Source organism: Ovis aries, chromosome 4, assembly GCF_016772045.2.
Source record: "Ovis aries strain OAR_USU_Benz2616 breed Rambouillet chromosome 4, ARS-UI_Ramb_v3.0, whole genome shotgun sequence".
Lineage (NCBI taxonomy): Eukaryota > Metazoa > Chordata > Mammalia > Artiodactyla > Bovidae > Ovis > Ovis aries.
Window position 1 is genome coordinate 33501653 of NC_056057.1, and position 25750 is coordinate 33527402.

A 25750-nucleotide genomic window follows, 5' to 3' on the forward strand; every position below is an offset into this window, starting at 1 on the left:
CTAATTATTTTCTCTGGAATGTGCATACATGCTGACTTTAGTTACAGTTTATGATAAATTTAGTATTGTAGCTAAAATAAATTTCATTATTGTAGCTATAATAAATTTCAGTTTCTGGCTTAGATTTCAACTTGTGTATTTATTTATGTGGATAATGTTACTAATACTGTTCTTCATGTTCAAATAGTTGGTGCATATCAATTATCCTTTTCTAGTAATGAAACCTATTTGATAGATTTTGTCTAAAGGCTTTTAGTTTTTGGGGAAAAGTTATTGTAGGCCATTTGGGTGTTTTAAGTATCCCCACCTCGAATTCTGCAAAAGAAACAAGTCAGTATTTGTGAATTTCTGTTGCTTTTCTCTCTTTCAGAATTATAGGAACCGGGGTATCTCACCCACGTCTATTAATTTATTTTAAAATTTTTATGTAGCAGATCAGACATGATTTCGTATTTAAGTTGGGGAGAAGCTGGTTTAGTGAAAATATAATTGAGTTCTAAGTTTACTTTGTCATTAATTACTTGTGTCCTTTAACAAGTCTGTTTTTCAGTTTTCTCATTTGTAAAATAATTTTGGACAGAATCATTGGTAATTTTTGCTGAGAGCCCTAAAACTAGTAAAAGAAAACAAAAAGCTAGAACTCTTTGAGGCAGAATGGGTTGGTTCATACTTAGCTATGAATTTCTCCAAACATGAGCAGGGTAATAGTAGATATATACTGAATGGTAGCTAGATGAGGGGAGAAGGCAATGGCACCCGACTCCAGTACTCTTGCCTGAAAAATCCATGGATGGAGGAGCCTGGTAGGCTGCAGTCCATGGGGTCGCTAAGAGTCGGGCATGACTGAGTGACTTCACTTTCACTTTTCACTTTCGTGGATTGGAGAAGGAAATGGCAACCCACTCCAGTGTTCTTGCCTGGAGAATCCCAGGGGTGGGGGAGCCCTGTGGGCTGCCATCTATGGGGTTGCATAGAGTCGGACACGACTGAAGTGACTTAGTAGCAGCAGCAGCAGCAGCTAGATGAGGTATGTGCTTTTTTCTCTGTAAACAAGAACGTTTTGATTTGTGCCATCTATATTGTGATACCTTGATTTTGTACCGGTATTCTGGAAAAATGAAAGAGTATAGAAAGCCAAACCAAAGCAAGACAAACTTCCCCCACCCCTGACTAGCATTCTGGTATATGTGTTAGTTGAGGGTGGGAAGATATTTTAACCTGTTTAAGTTCTTTGCAGGTTAATCAGTACAGGTGATATGCATCAATACTTATACAGTAATGCTTTTCATTACCCCTTAAACAGTTTAGGCATACTCTCAGTTTAGGTTAACAGCCTTATTACATAACTACACAATTCTTTTGGTTTAAAAACACCTCATATGAAGAACAATGTTACAGTTCGAACTTTGGAAATGAGTTATTTGGTTAGGTAGGATAGTCAGGAATTGAATTTTGGTTCATTGTGATTGTGTAATTATTTCATCAGTTTTTTCATGAACACATATATTGTACGCTGAAAACACAGTACTTATCTCAGCAAATAAGTAGTCTGTAATCCTTTGTTTTTACAGATTGTGATAGAAAATAGATCATTCAGAGTCTCTAAATGTTTCACATTCAACTCTAAAATATTCATAAACTGACTTATTTCTATGTACAAACTAGTATTTTCTCTGCATATTCTCTACCATTTATAAAAATTGTTAAAATCCTTGAGGATTTTTTAACCTGCATTTTTCATCCCAGAAAATCAGGTACTAGTTACTTTTTTAAGCTTCATAAGTTATAGAAAAACTTGCATATTCTTTTGATTTTAGTTCTGGTGAGAAGGAGAATTAAAATATAAGTTCTCTTTCTGTGGGTCAATAATAGTTTATGAAAAATTATTAAGATATACATTTAAATATAGGTGCACAAATATTTTAAAATAACGTTTGGCAAACTTCTAAACCAATACATTACGAGAAACTCCCACATAAAGCCGTAACTTCCCTGTCTTGTGTATGGAAAGGACTAATGAAAGATTGAAGGAGATAGTGTGATGAAGTAAGCATAGTGGAGACAAATGATGATTTTCAAAATTAAAGTACTTTCAATAACGTGTACATAGTTCTTAGTTTTCTATAGGTCAGGATACTATTTCATAACTTGAATGTTAATTCAGATAACCTCATTTGAATAGCACCTCATTTTCTCAATGTGTTTGGGAAATGAGATGCTCGTATTTTTCTTGTAACTAGTGTTTGAGTTAAAATTCTCCAGTCAACTGCAGTGCTTTGCTCAGCATTTTTTTTGTGGAGTGCAGTCTTCTGTTTAACTGAAGCTTACAATCTTAAGTGCACAGATTTATATAATAATAAAGAATACTATTTTAAGCATTGTGGATAAACTGCTTTTTAAAAAGCATTATACATTTCCCTACCTTATTTAAAAAGACTCTGCATAGAATCCTTAAAAGTGACTTTACTCTGGATCTGTTTCTGTGAATATACCCTGTGCAGTGGTTGCCCTTGGAGACTCTTGAGGTACACAGAGCTGTTTGCTACATGGCCCCATGGTGTGTTTGGTGTTCTTGGTCTGCTTTTGCATTTGCTGGCCCTTCCTGCCAAGTTAGCAGTTACTTCCTGCACCTCTGCCTGTTTCTACCAGCTCTTTCCTCTGTGCCTCCCATCCTGACATGCTCATTATAGTTAGTTGTGAACTAGGAAAGCAGATAAGTAAATTTATCCAGTGTGTTTTTCTAAAAAAAGCACTGAGACACCTAAGTTCAGTGAGTGAGCTTTAGCATTCTGAACCTCTTAACGTCTGGTGCTGAATAATCAGGGGAAAGAAAGATATATTCCTGTACTTGAACAAGGTGGTTAAAATGCAGATATGTGAAATGTTACCGAATATCATTGTTGATATAATCATCTAAATAAGTGCAGTGACTTACTTTCCTTGTTACTATTTGCTTGAGAATGCTTTAGCAACTGTTCATACCTTGCCTATCGTGATTATATTTTTGGCTGAAGCTGTTTTAATCAATGCTATACATAGTAGACTGTGTGGATCACAATACACTGTGGAAAATTCTGAAAGAGATGGGAATACCAGACACCTGACCTGCCTCTTGAGAAACCTGTATGCAGGTCAGGAAGCAACAGTTAGAACTGGACATGGAACAACAGACTGGTTCCAAATAGGAAAAGGCTGTATATTGTCACCCTGCTTATTTAACTTATATGCAGAGTACATCATGAGAAATGCTGGACTGGAGGAAGCACAAGCTGGAATCAAGATTGCCAGGAGAAACATCAATAACCTCAGATATGCAGATGACACCATCCTTATGGCAGAAAGTGAAGAGGAACTAAAAAGCCTCTTGATGAAAGTGCAAGTGGAGAGTGAAAAAACTGGCTTAAAGCTAAATATTCAGAAAACGAAGATCATGGCATCTGGTCCCATCACTTCATGGCAAATAGATGGGAAAACAGTGGAAACAGTGTCAGACTTTATTTTTGGGGGCTCTAAAATCACTGCAGATGGTGACTGCAGCCATGAAATTAAAAGATGCTTATTCCTTGGAAGGAAAGTTATGACCACCCTAGATAGCATATTCAAAAGCAGAGACATTACTTTTCCATCAAAGGTCCATCTAGTCAAGGCTATGGTTTTTCCAGTGGTCGTGTATGGATGTGAGAGTTGGACTGTGAAGAAAGCTGAGTGCCGAAGAATTGATGCTTTTGAACTGTGGTGTTAGAGAAGACTCTTGAGAGTCCCTTGGACTGCAGGGAGGTCCAGTCAGTCCATCCTAAAGGAGATCAGTCCTGGGTGTTCATTGGAAGGACTGATGCTAAAGCTGAAACTCCAATACTTTGGCCACCTCATGGGAAGAGTTGACTCATTGGAAAAGATTCTGATGCTGGGAGGGATTGGGGGCAGGAGGAGAAGGGGATGACAGAGGATGAAATGGCTGGATGGCATCACTGACTTGATGGACGAGTTTGGGTAAACTCTGGGAGTTTGTGATGGATAGGGATGCCTGACGTGCTGTGATTCACGGGGTCGCAAATAGTTGGACATGACTGAGCGACTGAACTGAGCTGATACATAGTAGAACTTTGGGTTGGGACTTTGATCAACGTTACTTGTTACTGTATGGCTTTGGAGAAGATTCACTTTCATTTCTAAAGAGTCTTAGAGCCCTTAATCATAGGTGATCCCAGTGGAGGTAGGATGATCATCTTACTAGTCAGAGGTCGGCTTCTCAGCATTCACAGAAGATCCTTATCTCTTCCCCTAGCTTAACTGGCTTCATATTCAACTGGAAACGGAGAATTGCTGTCTGCTACACATTTATTAGAGGGTATTGTGTTAACCTCTCTGCTGATTGATAAATGTCAGAACTTGGTTGAGAGATGCGATATTTAGGGGAAAACATGTGAAGCTTATCCACTATTGTATTAATCTTAGAGGTTTATAAACTATATCCCTGGGTCCGTCCAGAGAGCAGCTGAGTGTGTAGGTTGCATCGCTTTGCCCTGTCCTGTCTCCAGTTGCTTTTGCCCCTGTCTTGCTTCGGTAAGATTCCAGCAGCCTACATTGAGTGTCAGCAGAGGAAGCCTTCACAGAGGATCTTCTTGAAATTGTTGTCAAGAACATTGTTTATTATGTCAAAAAATGTCTTCTTTTTGTGAAGATTTCTATGAGAAATATCTTTTTTATTTTTTTAGTGCCAAGAGTTGTATCTTTAAGCAGTTGATTTACTTATATCTACTGGGCATAAATGTGTAGGTGGCAACTTCTCTTTTTCTCATACAGCTATTAGAAATCTTAGTGTTAAATCGGGAGAAGGAAATGGCAACCCACTCCAGTATTCTTACCTGGAGAATCCTGTGGACAGAGGAGCCTCGAGGGCTGCTGCCCATACGGTCGCACAGAGTCGGATACGACTGAAGCGACTTAGCAGCAGCAGCAGCATGCATTGGAGAAGGAAATGGCAGCCCACTCCAGTATTCTTGCCTGGAGAATCCCAGGGACAGAGGAGCCTGGTGGGCTGCTGTCTGTGGGTTCACACAGAGTTGGACATGACTGAAGCATCTTAGCAGCAGCAACAGCAGTGTTAAATCTGTGGCCAATCTCTAAAACATATGTAGAATACCATACTGATGTATTTAGCCTTGTTTGTAGCTACACTTTGCTTCCATTTTTTAAATATAGATTTTTATTGATTTATCATATGCTTATAGAAAAGTACACACAGCATAGGTGTACAATGATTTTTTTGCAAAGAGAACAGAGCTTTCTATCCAGTTCAAGAAAAAAGCGCATTACCCAAAGGAGACAAGATCATTGTTTCAGAAAGGTACCTGCACTTGCATGCTGGTCGCAGCATTGCTTGGAATAGGCAAGACATGGAAAGAGCCTAAGTGCCCATCAGATGGTGAATGCATAAAGAAAATGTGATGTGCCTGCACAATTGAAAATTATCCAGCCGTAAAAAAGGGGGAATCCTGCCATTTGCCACAACATGGATAGACCTTGGGGGCATTATGCTAAGTGAAGTAAGTCAGGGAAAGACAAGTACTATGTGATCCCACTTATATGTGGAATCTTAAGGAAACCATACCCACGAATACAGAGAACAGGTTGGAGAGAGGTTAGCAAAAAGGTGAAGGTGACAAAAGGTGCAAACTTCCAGTTTGAAGATAATTGAGTCCTGGGAATCCAATATTGCTAACAAAAGAGGACACTACCCAAAGCCCCAGAAATCTCTTCCTTCCCCTCTTTCCATTACTACATACTCCTAGCTTTGAGCACCATTAGTTTTGCCTCTTTGAATTTGATATAGCATTGAACATTAAATTACAGCTATGTGCAACAAAAAGGATAAATCTCACAAACATAACGTTGAGCAAAATAAACTAAATAGGAAAAGGTATGTATTATTCCATTCATTTCAAATTCACAATGAGGCAACACTCAACAAATCCAGTCTGTGAGGTGAATATACCACAGTGTATCCATTCTGCCTAAATAGGACACTTGCCTTGTTTTCACTCTTTGACCATTACTAATTGAATGTTCATGAATATGTATTTTGGTGAATATATGTAGCTACTTCTGTCAGATATATACCTAGGAGTGGAGTTCCTGGGTGATATGGTGTGTAGATGTTTGGCTTCAGTGGATACAAGTTTTCCAAAGGCATTGTACCAGGCTGCATAGTGGTGAGCAGTGCACAGTTGACTCTTGAACAGTGGAGTAGGGTTAGGGGTGCTGACTCTGAACATGGCCTAAAATCTGCATGCAACTTCACAGTGGGCTGTATCAGCAGTTCTACATTCTCAGATTCTACCAACCGCTGACTGTGTAGTACTGTATTCAGGGAAAAAAGCCTACATTAAGTGGACCCATGCAGTTCAAACTCATGTTGCTCAAGAGTCTACTGTATGAGAACTCCAATTTCTCTATTCCTCACTAACCCTTGAAATTTTTCTGTCTTCACTTTAGCGATTCTGGTGTGTTTGATGGGGTGTCCCATGGGGATTTATATAATTTGTATTTCCCTGATCTCTGTTGAAGTTAAGCACCTTTCCATAAGTCTGTTGGCCATCTGGAGAGTCTCTTTTGTGACATGCCAGTTCAAGTGGTTTATCATTTGCAATGTCTGATGTTTTGTTTGTGTAATTCTTTGTACATTCTATGTGGATCTTTGCTGGTCTATGTGATATAAGTATCTTTCCCCATGTGGTGGCTTGCTTTTTCATTCTCTTCATGTTGTGATAAATAGAAACTCATAATTGTGAAGTAGTCCGTCATAAATTTCCTTCTTGGTTCATGCTTATTGTGGCCTGCTTAAGAAATTGGTCTAGTACTCCAAGGTAATGAAAATATTCTTCTGTTTTCTTCTAAAAGATTTAGTTTTGTCTTTTACATTTATATCAACAGTCCATCTGTACTTTATTTTTTGTTTATGCTGTGAAGTATAGGAGTCAAGATTAAATATTTTCCTTAGGAAACTCAGTTTGACGTGTGCCAAATAACTTCAGTCCTATCCGACTCTTTGCTACCCTGTGGACAGAAGCGCTTCAGGCCCCTCTGTCCATGGGATTCTCCAGGCAAGAATACTGGAGTGGGTTGCCGTGGACTCCTCCAGGGGATCTTCCCTAGAACCGTTTATTTAAAGAGACCATGCTTTCCCCACTACACTCAAGTGTCACATTTACCATAAGTCAGGTGACTGAGCAACTGGACAACAGCAAGGTGATGGCATCATTAGTGTGTGTGCTTCCGGACTCCCTCTTCTGTTCCATTAGTCTCTTTGTCCTTGAGCTAATACCATATTGGTTTAATAACTATTTCTTGGTGTTTGGAAATAAAAGTTCTCCAGCTTTGTGTTCAAGACTGTCTTGGCTATTCTTGGGCTTTGCAAACTAGATATTAGAATCAACTTGTCAATTTCCATTTGAAAAATCTGCTGGAATTTTTTTTAAGATTGCATTTAATCTATACATCATGTGGCATCTTGACAAGACTTAAATGCAGTCCATGAGTAAAAAAATCTCCATCCTTTCGTGTATTTGTAATTATTCTGAAATTTTTCTGAAAAATGTTTCATAGCTTTGAATATATAGGTTTTAGGTTTGTTCATCCATATTTAATATCTATTATAATAATTTTAAAACTTTTTCTTTTTTGTTGAAATATAGACATTAAATTGACTTTTAAAAATATTGTTCTTGTAGTTAGCAATTTTACCAGCTGTGCTTATTAATTCTAATAGGTTTTCTGCAGTTTTTTTTTTGTGTGTGTTTAGCATTCTGAAAACATTGTCATGTTTTCCACCTATTTTACTTCTTCCTTTTTTAAACTTTATGGCCTTTCGTTTTTGTCTTAAATTGCACTGCGTAGGACCACAGTGTTATAGAAAGCATTAACAGTTTTACCACTAAGTATGATGTTTGCAGTAGGTTTTTCTTAGTTCTCTTTTACTAAAAGATTGCTGAGAATTTTTATTGTAAGGGGATGCTGAATGAGTTTGAGCAAACTCTGGGAGATAGTGAAGGATAGGGAAGCTGGTGAGCTACAATTCATGGGGTCGCAGAGTCAGACACGACTTAGCAACTGAACAACAAATGTTATCAAATACATTTTCAAGAACAACATATGATTTCTCTCCTTTTTTCTCTTTATCACATTGATTGACTTTTTGATGCTAACCCTGGAATAAATAAACTGGGTTGTGCTGTATTATCTTTTTTATGTATCTTTACATTAAGTGATGGAGAAGGCAATGGCTCCCCACTCTAGTACTCTTGCCTGGAAAATCCTATGGATGGAGGAGCCTGGTGGGCTGCAGTCCATGGGGTCGCTAAGAGTCGGACTCGACTGAGCGACTTCACTTTCACTTTTCACTTTCATGCATTGGAGAAGGAAAGGGCAACCCACTCCAAGGTTCTTGCCTGGAGAACCCCAGGGATGGGGGAGCCTAGTGGGCTGCTGTCTGTGGGGTCTCACAGAGTCGGATACGACTGAAGTGACTTAGTAGTAGTAGTACATTAAGTGAGGTGATATTTTATTTGGGATTTTTGCACATTCATGAAAGTGGTCTGTGATTGTTCTTTCTTATAGTGTCCTTGTCTAGATTTGTCATTAAGATTATCTGACTTTACAAGTTGGGAAATGTTCTTTTATTCTGTTTTGTAGAAGAATTTGTGTACAGTTAATATTATTTCTTTCTTAAACTTTTGGAAGAATTCACCAGGGAAGAAATCTGAGCCACAAATTGTCTTTGTGGTAAGTCTTTTAGTAATAGACTCAATTTCTTTAATAGATACTGAACAATTCAGATTTCCTGTTTATTCTTTTATCAGTTTCAGTGAGTTTTTCAAGGAATATACCCATTCATGTATGTTACCAAATTTAAAGCTTCTCTCAATATCCTGTGAATATCTTGTTATCATTTAAAAGTCTGGTCATTTCCCATTTTTCTCTCCTGATTTTGGTAATTTCTGTTTTTCCCATTTTTTTCTTGCTGGGAGTATATAAAGTTTATTAATACCTTCAGAGAACCAGCCTTTAGCTTTGTTAATTTCCTCTCTGTATATTTCTTAATTTGTTGCTTTCTCTTTATCATATTTAGTATTTCTTTCCTTCCGTTTTCTTTAAGTTCCTGTTCTTTTTCTAATTCTTGAGATGGAAGTTTAGATCATTGTTTTTCAGCCTTTCTTCTTTCCAGTCTTTGCATTTTCAGACCACAGATTGCCTTGTTTGACATTGCTTTGGGATAGCAAACAAGGGGCTTCCCTGGTGGCTCAGACAGTAAAGAATCTGCCTGCAATGCAGGAGGCCCCGGGTTTGATCTCTGGGTTGAGAAGATCCCCTGGAGAAGGGAATGGCAATCCACTCCAGTAATCTTGCCTGGAGAATTCCATGAACAGAGGACCCAGGTGGGCTACAGTCCATGGGGTCGCAGAGTCAGACACAGATTTAAAATTTGTATCTTCATTATTAATTAGTTTAAAATGTTTTCTACTTTCTGTTGGGATTTCTTCTTTGACTCATTGTTTATTTTAAAAGGTACTGTTTAGCTTTCAGACAGTTGAAGATTTTCTATTTTTAGTTATTGATTTCTAACAATTTCACTGTGCAGAGAGTATTCGAAAAGATTTTAAAGTTTTGAATTTTTATCTATGCTCGCTTTACAATGCGAGATTTGGTCAATTTTAGTAACTTTTTCATATGCATTTGAAAAGAAGATAAACAGTCCTCTGTATTCACCAGTTCCACATCCAGCAGTGTGGAGGGCCAACTCTAAGGAACTTGAGCATCTGTGGATTTTGGTTTCTTCAGGGTTCCTGGAAGCAATTCCCTGCAGATAGCAAGGGAGGACTGTATTCTGTCATTGTTGATTGCATGTTTTATAGATGCCGTTGTGTTCCTAATTCCACTGTCCTCCTAGTTTTCTGTGTGCTCAGCCTGATGCTGAGAGAGGTGTGTTAGATCTGTCAGATCTGAGTGTAGATTTGTCTATTCCTCTGTTTAGCTCTCTCATTGATTTGCTACAATGTTTTGTTGTTTGATTACCAGGTGGGTACGGATTGAGAATTGTGATCTCTTCCTAGTGATTTCATTCCTTTGCTATCATGAAACGTCCTTCTTTATCTCTAATAGTGTTCCTACCTTAAAGTCTAGTTTTTCTGCTATTAGCATAGTTAAAATAGCTTTCTTTTAGTTAATGTTTATATGATATACTTTTTATTCTTAACTTTCAGTATTTCTGGGTCCTTAAAAGTGTCTCTTTGTAGGCAGGATAGAATTTAATTTTACATTTTATCTAGTTTTTTATTTAGAGAATTTAGCCCATTTATATTTAATATTATTACCTTTGGGTTTATGACTCCTATTTTACTATTTATGTTCACTTTTTCTCTTTTCTTGTCTTATGTATCATTATTTTTTGTTATTTCATTTATTCCTTATAGTTTTATCCATATGAACTTGTTGGTTATATATTCTTTTTCATTTTCTATATAGTTTACCCTTGAATAGTATGAGGCTTCGGGGTGCTTACCTTCCCCAAGTCAGAAATCCACGTTTAACAGTCATGTGTATGCAGTTAGCCCTCCAAACTGTGACTGCATTTACAGATTCAACCAACCGTAATAATATACTACTGTAGTATAAATGGGAAATAAATGGTCCATGTATAAGTGGACTTAACGCACTTCAAACTTGTGTTGTTCAAGGGTCAACTCTTTATATTTTGATTTCTATCCTTTTGACCCTTGATTTATTACAGTAAATCCAAATTTAACTGTTACTGCTTCTCTAGTAATGTTACAACCATTTATCCCCCCTTATCCCAAAATACTTTTTAATAAATATGGTGCTCATTATGCTGTAATCTAATTATCTTTTTGTCTTCTATTGGAATGTGCATTTCTGAAGTCCAAGTCATAATTTATTGAGCATCTATTTTATTCCCAGCATCTAGTACATAGTAGGGATGTTTGTCAAATGAGGTTATTATGTCCAACTAGTGAAGAATGGTAGCAGTGGATAGTTCTAAAACAAGATTGAAGGTAAACTAAAGAACCATTCTCACTCACTTCTTAAAAAAAAAGTCACCCTTATGAATAATCTCTAATGAGGGGGTTTTAAACATCGAATAGCTTTAGATTCACAGATACAGAAAGCAAACCAGTGGTTACCAGTGGGGGAGAGGACTGGGGGAGGGGTAGTGTAAGGGTATGAGATTAGGAGGTACATGCTTTAAAAACATTTTAAAAATACATTTTATACTAGGTATAAAGTAAGCTACAGGGATATATTATACAGCGTGAGGAATATAGCAAATATTTTCTGGTAATCATCAGTGGATATAACCTTTAAAAACTGTGAAAAAAATAAGCATTGAAATTAAAACATCTAATAGCTTCAGTAGTAGAACTGTCTATCTAGATTACTAGATAGCTTGTCATTGTTATTGTTTAGTTGCAAAATAGTATCCCAATCTTTTTGTGACCCTGTGGGCTGTAGCCTTCCAGGCACCTCTCTCCACAGAATTTCCCAGGCAAGGATACTGGAGTGAGTTGCCATTGCCTTCTCCAGGGGATCTTCCCAATCCAGGGATCGAACCCTGTCTCCTGTGTTGGCAGGCAGATTCTTTACCACTGAGCCACCTGGGAAGCCTCGATAGCTTACTTATGTTAAAATACATTACTTGAGTATTTTCATTTGTCTTTGGACAAAGAAGAATTGAATTCCAAAGTGATATGTGATACAGGTGTCCAGTGAAAGTATTCTTTATTAAGCTGACTTTAATAGGAAATTATTTCATATAAGAAATCAAATGAATTAATTTAAGATGGGAATTTTTTTTTGTTTGAATACTTTCTAATTTTAAACAAGTTGTAAAAAAATTGTTTTGTCCTACACATACTAATGAAACTAACAAAGAATAAACACAAAGAATATTAAAAGCAGCAAGGGAGAAGCAACAAGTAACATACAAAGGAAACTCCATATGCTTAACAGCTGATCTTTCAGCAGAAACTCTGCAGGTCAGAAGGGAATGGCAGAATATATTTAAAGTACTGGAAGGGAAAACCCAACAGCCAAGGTTACTGTACCTGGCAAGGATCTCATTCAAAACTGATGGAGAAATAAAAAGCTTTTCAGACAAGCAAAAGTTAAGAGAATTCAGTACCACCAAACCAGCTTTACAACAAATGTTAAAGGGACTTATATAGTCAAGAAATACAACAGAAGAAAAAAGATCTATAAAATCAACCCCAAACAATTGAGAAAATTGCATTAGGAACATATATATCAATAATTACTTTAAATGTAAATAGATTAAATGCTCCAATGAAAAGAAACAGATTAGCTGAATGGATAGAAAAGCAAGACCCCATATATATGCTGTCTACAAGAAACCCACTTCAGACCTAAAGACACATATAGACTGAAAGTGAGAGGATGGAAAAATATATTCCATGCAAATAGGAAGCAAAGTATTTTTTACTTTCAAAGAAAGTTCTGTTTTTTTTTTTTTTTTTTTTTTACTGGAGTATCAATCCTCATATCAGACAAAGTGGACCTTAAACTAAAGAAGTTTACAAGAGATAAGGAAGGACACTACATATTGGCCAAGGGATCAATCCAAGAGGAAGACATAACAATTGTAAATATCTATGCATCCAACATAGGAGCACCTCAATACATAAGACAAACACTAACAGACATAAAAGGAGAAATTGACAATAACATAATAATAGTAGACTTTGACACCCCACTCACACCAATGGACAGATCATCAAAACAGAAAATTAATAAGGAAACATAAGTCTTAAATGATATATTAGATGAAATGGATTTCATTGATATGTTCAGGACATTCCATCCAAATGCAGAAAAATACCCCTTCTTCTCATATGCACATGGAACATTCTCCAGGATCGACCACATCTTGGGTCACAAATCAAACCTCAGTAAATTTAAGAAAATTAAAATCATATCAAGCATATTCTCCAACCATGGTGCTATGTGACTGGATATCAATTACAAGAAAAAAATCTAAAAAATACAAACACAAGGAGATTGAACAACACATTTCTAAATAACCAACAGGTTTCTGAAGAAATCAAAAGGGAAGTCAGAAAATTTCTAGAAAGAAATGACAATGAAAACATGACAACTCAAAACCTATGGGATGCAGCAAAAGCAGTCCTAAGAGGCAAATTTATAGCAATGCAATCCTACCTCAAGAAACAAGGGAAACGTCAAATAGACAACCTAACTTTACACCTAAAGCAACCAGAAAAAGAAGACCAAAACCCCCTCAAAATCAGTAGAAGGACACATCAAGATCTGAGCAGAAATAAATGAAAAATGAAAGAAACAATAGTAAAGATTAATAAAACTAAAAGCTGGTTCTTTCAGAAGATAAACAAAATTGACAAACTTTTAGCCAGACTCATCAAGAAAAAGAGAAGAATCAAATCAACAAAATTAGAAATGAAAAAGGAGAGGTTACAACAGACAATGCAGAAGTACAGAGGATTATAAGAGACTATTATGAACAACCATATGGCAATAAGATGGATAACATGTAAGAAATGGGCAGATCTTAGAAAAGTTCAGTCTTCTAAGACTGAACCAGGAAGAAATAGAAATTATGCACAACCCAATTACAAGTACTGAAATTGAAACTGTGATCAAAAATCTCCCCCAAAACAAAAGCCTAGAATATAAAAGCAGCTCATGCAACTCAATACCAGAAAAGCAAACAACCCAATCAAAAAGTGGGAAAAAGGCCTAAGCAGACATTTCTCCAAAGAAGACATACAGATGGCTAACAAACACATGAAAAGATGCTCAACATTGCTCATTATTAGAGAAATGCAAATCAAAACCACAATGAGTTATCACCTCATGCTGCTCAGAATGGCCATCATCAAAAAGTCTACAGACAGTAAATACTGGAGAGAGTGTGGAGAAAAGGGAATACTGTTGCACTGTTGGTGGGAATGTAAATTGATACAGCCACTCTGAAAGATGCTATGGAGATTCCTTAAAAAAACTAGGATTAAAACCACCATATGACCCAGCAATCCCACTCCTAGGCATATACTCTGAGGAAACCAAAATTGAAAAAGACACATGTATCCCATTCATTGCAGCACTGTTTACAATGGCTAGAACATGGAAGCCACCTAGATGTTCATCGACAGATGAATGGATACAGAAGTTGTGGTACATATACACAATGGAATGTTACTCAGCCATAAAAAGGAATGCATTTGAGTCAGTTCTGATGAGGTGGATGAACCTAGAACCTATTATAGAGAGTGAAGTGAGTCAAAAAGAGATAAATATTGTATTTTAATGCATATACACGGAATCTAGAAAAATGGTACTGAGGAATTAATTTACAGGGCTGCAGTGGAGAAACAGACATAGAGAATAGACTTATGGACATGGGGAGAGGGGAAGAGGGGGTGAGAGGTATGGAAAGAGTAACATGGAAACTTACATTACCATATGTAAAATAGATAGCCAACAGGAATTTGCTGTATGGCTCAGGAAGCTCAAAAAGGGGCTCTTTATCAACCTAGAGGAGTGGGAGGGAGCTTCTACAGGGAGGGGATATATGTATACCTATGGCTGATTCATGTTGAGGTTTGACAGAAAACAACAAAATTCTATAAAGCAGTTATCCTTTAATAACAATAAAATTTAAAAATGTTAAAAAAATTGTCTTGTCCTTTTGTTGAAATATAGTGCTTCAGGTTATTTTTCATGTGGTGCAGTCTGCTGTTGTCAGTCTGCTTATGCAGCAATACAAGATATTAATATGCTATCTCAGTTTTAGGTGTTTAGAAAACAATTCTGTTTTATAAGCAATTTTGATAGTACACATGGGGAAAATATTTTAAAATATACCTCTCTCTCTCTGTCTCTCATTTTTTTTTACACTAAGCAAAATTTATAAAGAAAAAAATGGTAAACTCTGTCAAAAGAGACTTTGAGTTAGAGGGTGTATATGCCAGAGAAGAGGGTGGAATTTTTTTCTTCTGTGTTTCAGTAAAACTTTATAGAAACAGACAACTGGTTGGTTTTTGCCTGTGGATGATAGTCTGAGGCTCCTGCTAAATGGGTATATGAAAACTTTTCTTCTACTTATAAAGGAGATTTAAATTTTAGGAAAGATAAAGGGGGAAAACACATGATTGTTAGAAATTCTTAACTCTCATAAGACTTTAAAAGAAAATAAGGCAAATTGCTGATTCAGAAAGATTTGGGAGGGGTTTCTGGTATAAAATAAAAGAAATAGGCTTTCCCATGAACAGATACCTGGATACGGTGCCCATTATCATCCACAGTCACTGTTTTACATTTGGGGTGGAGTGTATCATATCTCTTGGCAGCCATCTCCTTGCAGATTATAGGTAATAGATACAGCAGTGGCAGAGGATAGTTACCCCACCTTTTGGTAAAGACTACTTGCAATAATAATATATTATAAGGAATCCTGTAAATTTGGTGTGGTAGTAGTGGAAAGAATTCTCTTACAATTCGGATACTTCTGTGACTTTTTAAAATATCACTCATAAATGATTATAGCTATTCTGCACCCCTTTTGGTTTTGAAATGTAATGATTCTATATGCTTTTATATACTTTGTTTATTTCAGGTATAATTCCATATAAAGGAATATAAAAATACAGATAGGAAAATCTGATTTTGTGAAATTAATATTTTTCTGATACATGTTTGACAAATAGTTAAGATTATATAAGCTTGTTTTAAAGAGATGGAAATATATTTCTTTCCTACTTGATTCTTCTCTGTGTATGTGAATACATCTTTGTATCTTACTAATACAGGGCCTTTAAATATTAAAGATGAATTTCTACTTTTAAATAGTTTCTTTTCTAATAAAGAGTGAGATGTTTCATGAAGTCATTTTGGGGGGACCTGCAACGAGATTCTTTTTTTTTTATTGAATATAGTTGATTTATAATATCCTGTTAGTTTCAGATATATGGATGTAGATATTCCTTTTCAGATTCTTTTCCCTTATAGATTATTGCAAAATATTGAGTATAGTTCCCTGTGCTGTACAGTAGGTCCTGTTGGTAATCTGTTTTATATATAGTAGTATGTATCTATTAATCCCGAACTCTTAATTTATCACTTCCCCATCTTTCCCCTTTAGTAACTTGTTTGTTTTCTATGTCTGTGAGTCTCTTTCTGTTTTGCAAATAAGTTCATTTGTATCATTCTTATAAAAATTTCACATATGAATGGTATCATGTGATACTTGTCTTTCTGTCTGGCTTACTTCACTGAGTATGATGATCTCTAAATCCATCCATATTACTGCGGATAGCATTATTTCATTCTTTTCTATGGCTGAGTAATATTCCATTGTATATATGTACCACATTTTCTTTATCCATTCATCTGTTGATGGACATTTACTTGCTTCCACATCTTGGCTATTGTAAATAGTGCTGCTGTGAACATTAGGATGCATGTATCTTTTCAAATTATGTTTTCTGAGGGTATATGCTCAGGAGTGGGATTGCTGGATCATATAGTAACTCTTTTTAGTGTTTTCAGGAAAAGCTATCTTATTTTTGACTTTGTCGTCACATTTTTTGCCTTTAATTATTTGTTGTTACTGTTACTTTAGAACCTTGTTTACTGTGGAAGGAATTCATTTAAATGGGTGTAGTGAAGATTGTTTTTAAAATGTAGTTTTGGTAAACATCTTTCTTGATATGTTTCCAAAGGGAAAAAGGTAGTTCCTGCTTTCTTAAATTTGATGGTTTTAGTCACAATCATTTTTTAAATTTCTGAACTAACAAAATTTTCTTTGAACATTGGAGGTAGGAAAGAGAATCTTTTAAGACATAGACATTTCAAAAACAGCATTTAATTAAAAGACCCTTTTATGTAAATTTTTTTACTTTTTAGTTCTTATGTGAAAGCTGTTACTTAGACTTGATTTGGTATTTTTAGACATTCATCAAATTGTCATTTCATTATTTTAAAATCAGTACTCTTTGGGAAATAGATGACTAATATTAGTGTCATCATTATCAGGAAATAGCTCAGCATCTGTGTGATATTTTTTAGATGTACTGAAATTCTTTTTACAGGTTTGGTTTTTATAACATGTCTTAGTTACTGGATTACGGAGGAAAAGATTCTCGCTATTCTGGCATAATGGAGCTAGCCACATAATTCTACAGAAGTAAATGCTGAATGGGAAGACTTGGCTAGCTAGAAGTAAAAGCATGGACTGTAAAGAACTAATGCCTTCTGAAGTTTTGATTTGTGTTGACAGGAGGAGAGCAGGCTATAAATGATGAAGCAATGCTGGAAAACAGTAATTTCTTCATTATTAACCTTATTATAATAGAAATTATTTGAAATGCATTCTCAGTCTTAAAATATCTTCGTGCTTGAAAATAACAGAAAATGTGTCTAATGATATGCTTTAGGGTGTTTACACTTTGCTTTGGTTTTAGTTTTTAGTCACATATTGACTTATAGGTAATCTGATGCTCCGAGATTCACCATTTTAGATTTTTGCCATGCATATAAATGTCTTCTATAGGCGATAATCTACTACAACAATATGATAGATTCATATTTTATTGACTATTGATTGATCTGTACAGGGCTCTTGATGCTATGAAAATATATATGTTACTCTCCATGACTTCTCCTTCCTACCACTTTTACAAAGAACATTTGTTACGTAATTTTATGTTATTCCTGGAGGACAGTAGTGGCTGAAATCTTACAAGGCTGTTACAGGTGGAAATTGAGTTCTAGCTCTTTTTGGTGAAATAAGCACTCTGTTATCTTTAAATATCATTTTCAGTTCATTTCACCTGTGTGCTTACTATCTTAAATGCTATATATTTTTTAAATTGAGATAGATTACTGCTACCTTGAATGTGATTACAGAGTTAGATATTCCATTCTGTTCTATTAAAGATTAGAAACATTCAGAAATTTCCTTCTTTTTAGGTCAAAGATGGAGGTAGAGACTATATGGCTTTTGTATATTCATTTTAGGGACACTTAGCATTTCTTTCTCTTATGAAATAAGAACATTAAACTTTTTTGTTACTGTTAAAACTTTGGTGAAGATTGACAGCACTTTTCTAGTGTATTGTCAGTGAAAAGGGCAGAGGAAACAAAAGTGGATTTCAAGTCCCTGCTATAATTTGATTTTGGTTTACTTTGTTTTTATTTCTATTGATACTCATGCATTACACGTAGTGTCCATCTAACTTGTCTATTAGATACGAGACAAACTTCCGTCAATTACTTCATAGTTACTTGTTTTTTGTCTGTGTCTTTTCCATAGTGGCTCCTCCATGGAGCTCCAGTTGCTGTAAATAGTACTGTGCTGCTACTGCTGCTAAGTAGTTTCAGTCGTGTCCGACTCTGCAACCCCATAGACGGCAGCCCACCAGGCTCCGCCGTCCCAGGGATTCTCCAGGCAAGAACACTGGAGTGGGTTGCCATTTCCTTCTTCAATGCATGAAAGTGAAAAGCGAAAGTGAGTTGCTTAGCCATGTCCAAATCTTAGAGACCCCATGGGCTGCAGCCTACCAGGCTCCTCTGTCCATGGGATTCTCCAGGCAAGAGTACTGGAGTGGGTTGCCATTGCCTTCTCCACTGAACATTAATCTGTCTCAGCCTTTTTTGGTTAGAGTTATTTGTCTGAACCAAAGAAGACTGAAAATTGAGTGACTAGTTTCTCAAGGATGTGTAGTTACTACCATTCTAGTTGCATTGTTATTTCATTCCATGCAAAGAATACCGTGGGCTAGTGGTTCTCCAAGTGTGCTCCTGAACTACCCTTTCAGAGGTCTGAAACATCAGTAACATTTTCTTAACATGTCTGGGATATTATATGCTTTTTAGTTCCTGTTTTTAAACAAGTGTAAGTGGAGTTTTCCAGAAACTACATGGTGTATGATATTAGAATAGCATGAATGCAGAAACAGATGTGAGATGTCTAGTTATTAAGTACAACACTAAAGATATTTGCAAAGGTTTAAGTAATACTATTACCACTTTTAGTTTTGAAAAATATAGTTTTAATAAAAATATTTATGCTAACATGTAATGGATTTATTTGGTTTGAAGACTGTAAGGCAGTCTTCACTTTGCATAGTTCCTGTTTGCGCTGATTTGATTACTAGAATTTAATTTAATAATGCCAATCCCTATAACAGCAACTCCCTGGTGGCTCAGGCAGTAAAGAAAGAAAGTGAAAGTGAAAGTCACTCAGTTGTGTCCAACTCTTTGCGACTCCATGGACTATGCAGTCCGTGGAATTCTCCAGGCCAGGATACTGGAGTGGTTATCTGTTCCCTTCTCCAGGGGATCTTCCCAATCCAGGGATCAAATCCAGGTCTCCCTGGATTCCATTGCAGATGGATTCTTTACCAGCTGAGCACAAGAGAAGCCCGCCTGCAATGCAGGAGACCTGGCTTCAATCCATGGGTTGGGAAGATCCCCTGCAGAAGGGAATGGATACCCACTCCAGTGTTCTTGCTTGGGAAATCCCATGGAAAAGGAGCCTGGCGGGTTATAGTCCATGGGGTCATAAAGAGTCAGACGTGACTAAGTGGCTAACACTTTGACTTCTATATTAATTGTGAGTAGTTGCATAAAATAAAATTTTGCTGGTAGCTCTTTAGTTCACAGATCATTGTGTGAATAACAAATGCACATCATGGTTAGTGACCAGTCAGATCATTGCTTCAGAGTCTGTCTAGGATTGGTCACTATGCATCTGTTACTGGTTCATACACAAAAATCAAAACCTGCAGGTATGTTGTTTTTTTGTCTCATTTTTGTAAACCCACATGCCATTGTGTGAAAATGCACAATTAAGAGTAAATTGGCCAACAATGATGACACTGGGACAAAGAAACAGAAAGTGATAACGCTGGAAGTAAAACTTGAATGGAAATTAAATGGAACCATAGAAGAAACAGTTGATCATTGGACTGTTGATTGAAAGTGATAGTGTTAGTAGCTCAGTTGTGTCCAACTCTTGGAGATCCCCTGGACTATAGCCCATCAGGTTCCTCTGTCCATGGGATTCTCCAGGCAAGAGTACTGGAGTGGGTTGCCAATCTGTTCTCCAGGGGATCTTCCTGACCCAGGTATTGAACCTGGGTCTTCTGCATTGCAGGCAGATTCGTTACCATCTGAGCCACCGGGGAAGCCCAAACTGTTGCCATTCAAGGGAATTTAGGTAATCAGCCAGAGGAAATTATTGAAGGAAACATTGATATAAATGAACAACGTGGTTATGACAAAAAGATGTAATAATACTAGTATAGGGCCTCTCAGAGATTCTCACCGCTTTGAAAATTCATGTTGGAAATGATTCAAACTTAGAAAAGCATATGACAGTTTTCCCAGGCTTAGACAACATCAGTTCAGTTCAGTTCAGTCACTCAGTCGTGTTCGACTGGGACCCCATGAATTGCAGCACGCCAGGCCTCCCTGTCCACCACCAATTCCCAGAGTTTACCCAAACTCATGTCCATCGAATCGGTGATGCCATCCAGCCATCTCATCCTCTGTCATCTCCTTCCCCTCCTGCCCCTAATCCCTCCCAGCATCAGGGTCTTTTCCAATGAGTCAGCTCTTCGCATCAGGTGGCCAAAGTATTGGAGTTTCAGCTTCAGCATCAGTCCTTCCAATGAACACCCAGGACTGATCTCCTTTAGGATAGACTGGTTGGATCTCCTTGTAGTCCAAGGGACTCTCAGGAATCTTCTCCAACACCACAGTTCAAAAGCATCAGTTCTTCAGTGCTTAGCTTTCTTCACACTCACTAATATTTTAAGTTATACAATGAGAAGAAAGTAAACACTTTTCAAACTATTCTAGATAAGTTTTTTTTTTTTACAAAGAAGACACTTTAATTCTCAATATTGCTCATGTTTTAAATTACAGTGTACTAAATAATGTTTGACTATTTCTTCCATTTCCCTGTGCATTATAGCTAGCAGAGGGTTTTTAATGTTTTGACAAAAATTTGTGAAGGGCAGAGAATAATTGTAATTCTTTCTATTAATTATTGTGATCACTGCATGATTTCAGTTTGTGCAGTCATTTTCATGTGCAAAGGGAGGACTGCCTGTATTTAACTCATATAAACAGATATCTTTATATTTTCCTTTATACTTACGTGTTGTATTTTTTGTCCTGGTTGAATGAGCATTGCCATTAAGCCTAAAAACTAAGGAACAATTTGTACTCCTTTATCTCCCGTGTGTGTGTGTGCTCAGTTGCTTCAGTTGTGTCTGACTCTGCAAGCCTATGGACTGTAGCCCGCCAGGCTCCTCTGTCCATGGTATTCTGCAGGCAAGAATACTGGAGTGGGTTGCCGTGCCCTCGTCCAGGGCATCTTCGGGACCCAGGGATCAAACCTGCACCTCTTATGTCTCCTGCATTGGCAGGCAGGTTCTTTACCACTTGTGCCACCTGGGATGTCCATAGTTTACCTTTCTAATTATTTAACAGTTCTCATCATTACTCCTTTTCCTACGCTACTGATTGTCTTTACTTAGACATTCACCCTTCATAGGGTGTGACTGTAAAGGGATAGTATGCTTATCAAGGGATCAGTTCAGTTCAGTTGCTTATTAGTATCCTACTCTTTGCCACCCCATGGACTGCAGGATGCCAGCTTCCCTGTTCTTTGCCATCTCCCAGAGCTTGCTCAAACTCATGTCCTTTGAGTTGGTGATGCCATCCAACCATCTCGTTCCCTGTCGTCCCCTTCTCCTCCTGCCTTTAGCCTTTCCCAGCATTGGGGTCTTGCCCAATGATACAGGGATAGCGTGAGGGAAGTGCTAGGGACAACAGAACTGCTCCAGATCCTGATTTTGATTTTGGTTCCAGGAAGGTATACATGTTAGAAATCAAGAACTTTCTTTTTTGTCTTACTGTGACATTGGCCTTTTTTGCCATTCCCTCAAAATAGGTCTTACAAATATAACAACAGGTACTTACAGAGTATATCTTTCAAGTCATTGTCCTATGTGCTAAGGAAGATATAAACACACAAAAGATATGCTTCTGCCCTGAAGGAATTTGTATTTTAATAAGATAGAAATAGACAACACAAGTAATAGCAGTAAGATAAGTTATAAACATCTCTTAAAGGAGATACAAACAAGATGCTACTTTGAGCTAGGAATATGTACAGGATAATTCTTCATTGAGAACTTGGCATTTAAGCTGAGTCTTGGGAAATGCATTGGTATTTGGCAGTTAGAGACAAAGGACATTCTGAAGAGAAGGAAAAATATAGTGTACTTTAGAGAGTTATAAGTTTTCCTGTTGTAGTTCATAAAAACTTGGGATCTATACTTCATGAAGGGCTTCCCTGGTGGCTCAGAGGTTAAAGCGTCTGCCTGGAATGCAGGAGACCCAGGTTTGATCCCTGGGTTGGGAAGATCCCCTGGAGAAGGAAATGGCAACCCAATCCAGTACTCTTGCCTGGAGAATCCCATGGAGGGAGCAGCCTGGTGGGCTACAGTCCATGGGGTCGCGAAGAGTCGGACATGACTGAGCAAATTCACTTCATACTTCATGAATACTCAAATCCTATCTTAATCAATTTTGTTCTCCAAAACTCTTAAGAGCATTTTGATTTGATGCTTAAACTCTTATAAGTTGTATTATGGCTCTGAACTTAATAATTTAGGTCATTTTGTTTATTCTGATTTTAATGGCTCTGAGGACAGTGGACTAAGTTTCTAAGTCTTAATGCAGTCAACAGATAGTAAATATATAAGTCAAAAAGGCTGATATTTCTGTAAATTTTCTGTGTTCAGAGTGAATTTGAGTAAATGGAGTTTTCAGAGCATATAATCTTTTAAAACATTTCTGTAATATTTCTCTAGATTGCTTTCCTCCCATTTTTCCTACTTGGTGAATGAATAACGTTTACTTAAAAGCAATAATAATTTTTTTTCCCATAGGTTTTCTGTGAAGACCCTTATTGATCGGTCCTGCTTTGAGACAATTGATGATTCTTCTCCTGAATTTAACAACTTTGCAGCCATTTTGGAACAGATTCTAAGTCACCGACTGAAAGGTAATCATGCTAATGTATCATTTACTCTTCCAACAGTTCTGTTGTTAACAAGCTTGAGATTTTAGAAATTATACTATTTAGTGTGATTTAGACTGCAGCATCTTGAGAAACAAAAAACTGATTTTAGAACACCTAATCTTTTGGCTATGTCCCTGGTAAAGAATCTGTTCTTGAATTTATACCCATTTCCAGGATGCATTAAAAATGTTGAATATTAATTGCCACATACAAGAAGCAGATTCACTTTCTATATATAATTAAAATAAAAGCTTAAATTAAAAGGTAACTCGTCCTCAAAGATTACCAGTTGGTATTTTAATCAGTTTACAGAGGAGCACCAGACATTGTTTGCTTAATCTTTTCTGCATTAAATTCAGAATCTTTGGAAATTTTTTAGCAGTAAATAGATTAAAAAAGAGCTATATAAAAGATATGCTGGACTTAAAAAAATCAGTAAATGTATTTATGTCAGAAACATATATATAAATCTCTTAAATTTAAAAAAAATTTTTATTTTACTTTACAATACTGTATTGGTTTTGCCATACATTGATATGAATCTACCACAGGTGTACATGAGTTGCCAATCCTGAACCCCCTCCCACCTCTCTCCCCATATCATCTCTCTGGGTCATCCCAGTGCACCAGCCCCAAGCGTCCTGTATCCTGTATCGAACATAGACTGGCTATTTGTTTCTTACATGATAGTATACATGTTTCAGTGCCGTTCTCCCAAATCATCCCATGCTCTCCCTCTCCCACAGAGTCCAAAAGTCTGTTCTATACATCTGAGTCTCTTTTGCTGTCTCGCATACAGGGTTATCATTACCATCTTTCTAAATTCCATATATATGTGTTAGTATACTGTATTGGTGTTTTTCCTGCAGGCTTACTTCACTCTGTATAATCGGCTTCAGTTTCATCCACCTCACTAGAACTGATTCAAATGTATTCTTTTTAATAGCTGAGTAATACTCCATTGTGTATATGTACCACAGCTTTCTTATCCATTCGTCTGCTGATGGACATCTCGGTTGTTTCCATGTCCTGGCTATTATAAACAGTGCTGCAGTGAACATTGGAGTACATGTGTCTCTTTCAGTTCTGGTTTCCTCAGTGTGTATGCCCAGCAGTGGGATTGCTGGGTCATAAGGCAGTTCTCTTTCCAGTTTTTTAAGGAATCGCCACACTGTTCTCCATAGTGACTGTACTAGTTTGCATTCCCACCAACAGTGTAAGAGGGTTCCCTTTTCTCTACACCCTCTCCAGCATTTATTGCTTGTACACTTTTGGATTGCAGCCATTCTGACTGGCGTGAAATGGTATCTCATTGTGGTTTTGATTTGCATTTCTCTGGTAATGAGTGATGTTGAGCATCTTTTCATGTGTTTGTTAGCCATGTGTATGTCTTCTTTGGAGAAATGTCTATTTAGTTCTTTGGCCCATTTTTTTGATTGGGTCATTTATTTTTCTGGAATTGAGCTGCATAAGTTGGTTGTATATTTTTGTTAGTTGCTTCATTTGCTATTATTTTCCCCCATTCCGAAGGCTGTCTTTTCACCTTGCTTATAGTTTCCTTTGTTGTGCAGAAGCTTTTAATTTTAATTAGATCCCATTTGTTTATTTTTGCTTTTATTTCCAGTATTCTGGGAGTTGGGACATAGAGGATCCTGCTGTGATTTATGTCAGAGAGTGTGTTGCCTATGTTCTCCTCTGGGAATTTTATAGTTTCTGGTCTTATGTTTAGATCTTTAATCCATTTTGAGTTTATTTTTTTGTATGGTGTTAGAAAGTGTTCTAGTTTCATTCTTTTATGAGTGGTTGACCAGTTTTCCCAGCACCACTTGTTAAAGAAAAATTTTTTTCTCCATTGTATATTCTTGCCTCCTTTGTCAAAGATAAGGTGTCCATAGGTACATGGATTGATCTCTGGGCTTTCTATTTTGTTTGACTGATCTAAATTTCTGTCTTTGTGCCAGTACCATACTGTCTTGATGACTGTGGCTTTGTAGTAGAGCCTGAAGTCAGGCAGGTTGATTCCTCCAGCTCCATTCTTCTTTCTCAGGATTGCTTTGGCTATTCGAAGTTTTTTAAATTTCCATACAAATTGCGAAATTATTTGTTCTAGCTCTGTGAAAAGTACTGCTGGTAGCTTGATAGGGATTGCATTGAATCTGTAGATTGCTTTGGGTAGTATACTCATTTTCACTATATTGATTCTTCTGATCCATGAACATGGTATATTTCTCCATCTATTAGTGTACTCTTTGATTTCTTTCACCAGTGTTTTCTATATATAGGTCTTTAGTTTCTTTAGGCAGATACATTCCTGAGTATTTTATTCTTTTCGTTGCAATGGTGAATGGAATTGTTTCCTTAATTTCACTTTCTGTTTTCTCATTGTTAGTGTATAGGAATGCAAGGGATTTCTGTGTGTTGATTTTATATCCTGCAACTTTACTATATTCATTGATTAGCTCTAGTAATTTTCTAGTGGAGTCTTTAGGGTTTTCTATGTAGAGGATCATGTCATCTGCAAACAGTGAGAGTTTTACTTCTTCTTTTCCAATCTGGATTCATTTCTTTTTCTGCTCTGAA

The 25750-nt window shown here is 36.8% G+C and overlaps 1 protein-coding gene and 1 non-coding gene across 5 annotated transcripts in view; both read left to right on the forward strand.

Moving 5' to 3' along the window:
- The window catches only part of RUNDC3B (RUN domain containing 3B), a 175207-nt gene that overhangs the window by 2198 nt on the left and 147259 nt on the right, over positions 1 to 25750 (forward strand). For all 4 annotated transcript variants that reach the window (XM_042249155.1, XM_042249156.1, XM_015095223.3 and 1 more), the window contains exon 2: positions 23037 to 23152. In XM_042249155.1, the coding sequence (XP_042105089.1) occupies positions 23037 to 23152 (116 nt within the window). The remainder of the gene's footprint in view (positions 1 to 23036; positions 23153 to 25750) is intronic.
- TRNAS-GGA (transfer RNA serine (anticodon GGA)) lies at positions 22436 to 22507 on the forward strand. The gene has a single exon. It is a non-coding gene; the product is annotated as a tRNA-Ser (tRNA).